This window comes from Amblyraja radiata, chromosome 13 (assembly GCF_010909765.2).
Source record: "Amblyraja radiata isolate CabotCenter1 chromosome 13, sAmbRad1.1.pri, whole genome shotgun sequence".
NCBI lineage: Eukaryota > Metazoa > Chordata > Chondrichthyes > Rajiformes > Rajidae > Amblyraja > Amblyraja radiata.
Window position 1 is genome coordinate 5,758,413 of NC_045968.1, and position 6,877 is coordinate 5,765,289.

At 47.7% G+C, this 6,877-nt stretch overlaps 1 protein-coding gene across 1 annotated transcript; it reads left to right on the forward strand.

Annotated features, from left to right (window-relative positions):
* Positions 1-264: 264 nt before the first annotated feature.
* scg2 (secretogranin II) lies at positions 265-3,685 on the forward strand. Its single transcript, XM_033031129.1, has 3 exons — positions 265-452; positions 668-726; positions 1,336-3,685. Exon 3 carries the CDS (start codon positions 1,354-1,356, stop codon positions 3,286-3,288), a length of 1,935 nt encoding a protein of 644 aa, XP_032887020.1. The 5' UTR covers positions 265-452; positions 668-726; positions 1,336-1,353; the 3' UTR covers positions 3,289-3,685.
* The last annotated feature ends 3,192 nt before the right edge of the window (positions 3,686-6,877 follow it).

Sequence of the window (6,877 nt, forward strand, 5' to 3'; positions counted from 1 at the left end):
GCGGGGCACGCAGCATCTCTGAACTGATGTGATCTCTGATGCTGCCTGTGACCTGTCCCGCTGAATTACTCCAGCATTTTGTGTCGATCTTCGGTTTAAATCAGCATCTGCTAGTTCCTTCCTACACAAAAGTGTACGAGAGTCTGTCCTTTCTTCAGCTTTTCCAGTGGCTGCTTGTAGAGAGGCTACAGACATAACACACTTGTGCTGGTCCCGCCTTCCTGTGGTTCCTTGGGCAGATGCTGCAGTGCACTCCACTTCCGATTGCATTTCAGTGATAAGGCTTCACTGGCGTCAGCGTTGGGGTGACGCACAGTCAGGTGGTTGTGGTTTGTTACGGGGGCTGCTTTATAAACCGGGAGCTGTCCTGGTGCTGAAAATATCAACCCAACTCACAAACAGGGGGTGGGGGAAGATGTTCTCGCTCGAACCGGCTTCACATTAAATCGCAGGCAAGTTTCGCATTGAATTCAGGGAACCCAGTGGAGGATTTAATCTGGTTAAAGACTGTTGATCCTTTTATTTAAAAGCTTGCGTCTTTAATAACAACCTGTTGCGCTCTCGAAATGTTATTAGATCCCCGATTCGGGGAGCAAAATCTGTACCGTTTCTGCATTTACTGACCAAACTGAACTAATTTTTGGATGTTGTTTTTTTTTTCTTTAAGCCTCTTCCAGCCGACCTCCCGATAACTAATAGACGGCGGACACCGACAGCTTTGAACAAGTACGATTTTCACAGCGAACCCGGTGAAGTGCAGTAAAATAGATTGGGCGCAAATTAGATTGGAATCGATGTGTTTTTAACCGATTTTGCAATTTCCGTTCATACCTTACGATTTGACGGTATCAATAAAAGACCCTCTGGTCTTCAGTGAGGATAAATAAATAAATGACATGTTTCCCTGGCAACGCAGACTGCTGCATTTCCAGAGCAGACGAAGCCTGTGCATGGGATGGGTTTGCCGTTTAATAAATAGAAATGGCACAAAGCAGATGCTCTATGCCGTGTAAGAAAAGGTCCAGTTAGGAAATAATGGAGGCTCTCTTGTAGGCCGGCGCGATTGATGGAAATCTTAGCAAGAGTAGAAAAAAATAAACTCAATGAAATTCAGACATAAAATAATTCCAGTTGGGCTTTCGTCATTTCTTCTCCACAAAACCTTTGCGAATGAACAACACATTGGCGAATTCCATACTTTTCGCGTAGATTTGAATGAATGAAATCAGAATGATCCCGTGTGGTAATAGTTGCCGCTACATACGTGGTTATGTGTGGTTTTCCAAATTAAAACGTCTAATTTTGTCATTGTTTCTTTGTTTTTGTTTTTGCCAGCTCTGGGCAACAATAAAGATGGCGATGTTGAAGACTTTCACCGTCGACACCATGCTAACCCTCAGCCTCCTGCTGAATGCCCAGAGTCTACGCGCCGCTTCCCTGGCGCCCTACAGATACGACCCGGGGTCCTTTAAAGAAAACGCCTACAACTATCCAGATCCTAACATGATCAAAGCCCTGGAGTTCATTGAAAATTTAAGACAGAATAACGAAGACCAGTCGGTGGCTGACTACGACGCGAGGGGAGCCCCCCGACCCTTTCAAGAACCCCTCTTTCAAAAGTCGGAGGGAAGGGATCGGGTAAATCAAGATGCAGACAGCGCCGGCGATTCTTCAGACGAGGACAGGGCTGAATGGGCCAAACTTTTACTGCTGCAGGCGTTGGTGCAAGCGGAAAGTCAGACTAGGGCGAATGGCAAGCCTTACCGACCAGAAGCCCGGTATTACAAACAAGAGGACGAGGCGATGGATTTTGGAGGTAATCGACAGGACTATAACGACGACGAATTGTCTGTGAACGACATGAAAGATAAGCTGGCAAGGAGACACCACGCTGCCTATCTGGAGGACGGCTACAACGTCAACCCCTACAAGCGCACCAACGAGATCGTGGAAGAACAGTACACTCCACAGAGCCTCGCAACCTTGGAGTCTGCCTTCCGCGAACTCGGGACCTACTCGCCCCCGCGCAAGGAGCAGACAAGATTGGAGGAAGAGCATGTTCGCAAAGACGAGGAGGAAGATGATGTCTCCCGGGCCAACGGCCTTGTCTACGAGGACGTGGCGGACGGAGAAGATTGGAACTCGGTAGAAATGAAGACCAGGCATCGCCATCGGGAGGACGAGGACCTCGAGAGGGAGCCCGAGGGCGCGGGCTACAATGTGAAGAAGTCTCTGGATAAGGTTGAGTTGAGTCATCTGGACTCGCGGGAGAAGGCGCCCAGAGAGATGGGCGGTGAGGATGAGAGGGCGGACGCCGCCATGGACCTGATGTTACAGTATTATAAGAGGCTGCAGGACAGAATGCACGGGGGGCAACCCGGGAGGGGGGCTAGAAACGCAGGAGAAGAGAGGAACGCGGAGAGCGAGAAGGTTGCCCGGGGAACGGAGGATGAAGCTGAGCCTGAACTTCTGGACCAACTGGTCGAACTGTCCAGCAGATTTCAGATCCCGCCTGATGACATCCTCAAAATGCTAAAGGACGTGGAGCAGAAGAAGCAAGCGGCCGGGACGGTGCCGGCAGAGGTGGACTCTGATATACCGGACACTCCCCAGGAGAGCTCGGAGATAGGCGGCCGCCGAGATAGCAAGAGGTTCCGAGATGCTTACAGCAGAGGCCGCTTCTCCCAGCACAACGCCGATGACGATCTCACCACCGAGGACATCCTGAACATCTTGGGGACGGGCGACAGGATGTACGAGAAGCCGGATTACTTCCGAAAAGCGGATCCGTTGAAAGGCAGCCGCCGCCAGCCGGCACCTTACCAGAGTTACCAAGGGCACCGCAGCTACGACTGGGCGCGGAACGGGGAGGCGACGGAGCCAGAAACGGGCAACCGAGCCACGGCGGTGGACGAGGACGAACTGGCCAGATACCTGGAGAGGGCTGTGGCCAGGAACCCCGAGCTGCTGAACGCAGTGGGAGTCCCGCGGGCCCGGCAGGACTGGCCGGTCGATGACCAAGCGGAGACCGACAGCTACCAGGACGCGGTGCAGGAGTTACTGCGCGGTCTCAGCCCCCGGGAAGCCGCAGAGGTTTTGTCCGTGGCCAACAACAACAGCCCGAGCTACACGGGCAACGCTCACCACGCCCCGCGGAGGCAGCAGAAAGGGGAAGATTTCGCGTCCATGGTGCTGAAGCTGAAAGAATTCGTCAACCAACAGAACGGCGACAGGGACCGGGCGGCGAAGGAATCAAACAGAGAAATGCTGGGCATTGAACAGTATTAACGGAGACGGCGGCGTGTGACCAGAAACACGGCGGATAGCCATCTGATGACAATTCACACTCAGTCGCGATTTCAGACGATAGGATCCAAGGACAATAACATAAATATAACACCTCTTGTGAATGATACACAGGTCGTTGTCACAGGCGTCCTGGCAATTCTTTACTTGTTAAAATGTACTTTTCATGATGAGACAGTTTTAAAAAGTCATGAGATGTTGACATTGGCTGAAACGACCCCATCGTGCATGGTTAAACCTTAGTAGAAACGCGTGCGTGGTTTGATTTTGTTTAATAAACGTATTTTGTTTCTTATTAACCAAATGAACTCGTTATTATCTATCTATATATGATTTATGTGCTGAGAAGAAAATAAAGTGGCATTAAGAAAAAAAAAAAGCAGCATTGATTCTTGCAACTTTTGCACGCAGTGTTTTTATCTTCAATTCCTAATCCTCACGGGGGACTTTCTCTTCTGAGTTAGCAGCAGGCTCGGCTGGGATTGGCACTAGAGTGCTGCAGTACTAATGCCCCTGTCCCACTTAGGAAACCTGAACGGAAACCTCTGGAGACTTTGCGCCCCACCCAAGGTTTCCGTGCGGTTCCCGGAGGTTGCAGGTGGTTGCAGGTGGTTGCCGGAGGTTGCAGGTGGTGGAAGCAGGTAGGGAGACTGTCAGAAACCTCCGGGAACCGCACGGAAGCCTTGGGTGGGGCGCAAAGTTTCCAGAGGTTTCCGTTCAGGTTTCCTAAGTGGGACAGGGCATAAGTGGGTCAGGCAGCATCTCTCTGCAGAAGATAGACACAAAAAGATGGGGTAACTCAGCGAGCCAGGCAGCATTTCTCCAGAGAAAATGGATAGCGTTAATTCTCATTTCATAACCACTTGCTCCCGCGATGCTGCCTGACTCGCTGAGTTCCTCTGGCACTTTGTGTCTATCTTTGGTATAAACCATCATCTGCAATTCTTTCTTATTACAAGCACGACGAGCCCAGGTTTCCTCGCGGGCAAACCATTTGACGTTGTAAAATCTGGAATCACCATCAAATAGAAATTTAATTTGCCATTGATTTCTCTCAAGTACACACACAGAACAGCGTTTAAACCCCTTTCTGTTGAATGCACCATTTTAGTAATTCAGTTTGCTTCACAAGCATTAGGTTTATGGCAAAGAACATTCATTTTAAAAGATTAGGTTGTTAGAATATTTGATAATCCCAGGTATCAGGTGATATGGGGCAACGGGCATGGAGCTAGGTCACAAATCAGCCAAGCTCTCATTAAACAGTAGTTCAGGACACCAATCTTCCATTGGTACACAAAAATGCTGGAGAAACTCAGCGGGTGCAGCAGCATCTATGGAGCGAAGGAAATGGGCAACGTTTCGGCCCGAAACGTTGCCTATTTCCTTCGCTCCATAGATGCTGCTGCACCCGCTGAGTTTCTCCAGCATTTTTGTGTACCTTCGATTTTCCAGCATCTGCAGTTCCTTCTTAAACACAGCAATCTTCCATTACTGGTTTGATGCAGCTCTGGGGCACTGGACATAGATGATGGTGGCTGGCATGTTTACCTCAAGCAGCTGGATATGTCTTCAACCACAGGATGGAACGCCTCCAATCTTTTCAAAGGGAAAAGCACTGGCTCGCAGGTTAGTTGGTGGTTGACTTCATTGGGGGTGGTGGCGGCAGCTTCTGGACTTGCAAGCAGTTTCTAAAGTGAGCAAGTGCTGGTGCACTGGAAACGAAAGATATTGTTGAGCTCAAGGCTTCTGCAACACCATGTAAACTGTATCTCTAAACTAAACCAAACCATGTGATCCCAGGCACAAGTGCTTTGACGGTCATCCATGGGAAAATATGGTGTATTGCGAGGGAAGAGGTGGGGGGGGGGGGGGGGGGGGGGGGGGGGAGGGAGGGGGAGGGGGGAGGGCCATGGGGAAGGGGAAGAGTTCTCAGCAGGACACCAGTAACGTCATTGAAATGTGCCACTTGCTTCAGCCAAACCATTACCACAGAACGGTGCAGTCTGCTCTGGCAATGGATAGCTACTTAATGGTTGTCAATACTGGCGTGTGGATAAAGTTGGATATAATGACAATACATCACTCCCACCGTAGAATTAGGGAAATAATATGCATACTCTATTCCAATACATCTCACTCTACTTATAAGAGAACACCAGTTGGAAAGGGAATGGAACTTTGCCAATATTACATGTGTCATCTATTATCAGGATGACAGAAGTCTGAATAAAAGGACGTACCTTTAGAAAGGAGACAAGGAGAAATTTCTTTCGTCAGAGGGTGGTGAATCAGTGGAATTTGTTACCACACACGTGGCTGTGGAGGCCAAGTCTTTGGGTATTTTTAATGCAGGGATCAACAGTGTGTTTAAGAAGGACCTGCAGATGCTGGAAAATCGAAGGTAGACAAAAGCGCTGGAGAAACTCAGCGGGTGCAGCAGCATCTATGGGTCCGCATTAACCAAGATCGACAGGTTCTTGATTAGTAAGGGTGTCCAAAGTTAGGGGAGAAGGCAGGAGAATGATGTTAAGAGGGAAAGATAGTTCAGCTATGATTGAAAACAATCTGCATCCCCCATATCACATTCCCTCAATTGCTGACGTCGCAACATCTGCTTGGCTTTGACAGCAAAAAAAAAACACTCCAAAACCAAGACACCCTCCTACAACAAACTTTCATATAAAAACACTAAATAATTACACGTGTCAAAAAAAAAAAAGGAAGTCGGTAGGTTAATTGGCCACTGAATATTACCCAATGTGTGCTGGTGACTGATAGAATCTTGGCGAGCTAATGGAAATGAGGGGGAGGGAGGGGGAGGGGGGGGGGGGGGGAGATGAAGAGATGGTGTCACATTCTCGTCAACAAGTGGATTGCTATGACTTGGGTCAATTTCCGTGCTGTATGCTTCTATAAATACAATTGGTTTCCAATTCTCTCTTTTCCATGCCCAATCTTGTCTTTCTGCAATTAAGTATCTGACATTTTACAGTTCCGTACGAATCATACATTTAAACACATAGCATTGTTTTTACTTTACCCATTGTTCCCCCTTCACGAACTCGCTCTATTTGGCTATCCATCACCAAGGCACACCAGATATAACAGTTTTGTCAGAAAGGAAAGATTAGGATTCTAGAAAAGGAAATTGAAAAGCGTTCTACAAAGAAGGAACATTTTCAACTATGAATAAGGAAAGATTCTCCAATTAGAGATTCCTCTGATTGGCACAGTGGACATTAAATTAAATTATTGCAAGGGTGGAAAGTCATTAGGAGCAATTTCACTCAGCAGTAGGAATGATGTTTGGTCAATGGAAATGGAAGAAAAAAGACAATTGCAATAAAGAGAAAATTTGAGGGGAAAAGTACAATGTTACAGGGTGAGTGCAATGCACTTTTAGTTGGTGTGGAAAGGAACACCACAGATGTAATTGATATTTCATTAGTACAATGGCACAATATACCAGCTCCACGACTAATAAATAAGTACATATGTACTTATTAGTTATAACAAACAGTAGTATTTGCAGACATATAGTTAAAATGAATAAAATGATACTATTCAG

Bases quoted from the DNA above. Each gene is read 5' to 3' on its own strand.
- scg2 (XM_033031129.1), top strand. From the start codon at position 1,354: ATGGCGATGTTGAAGACTTTCACCGTCGACACCATGCTAACCCTCAGC.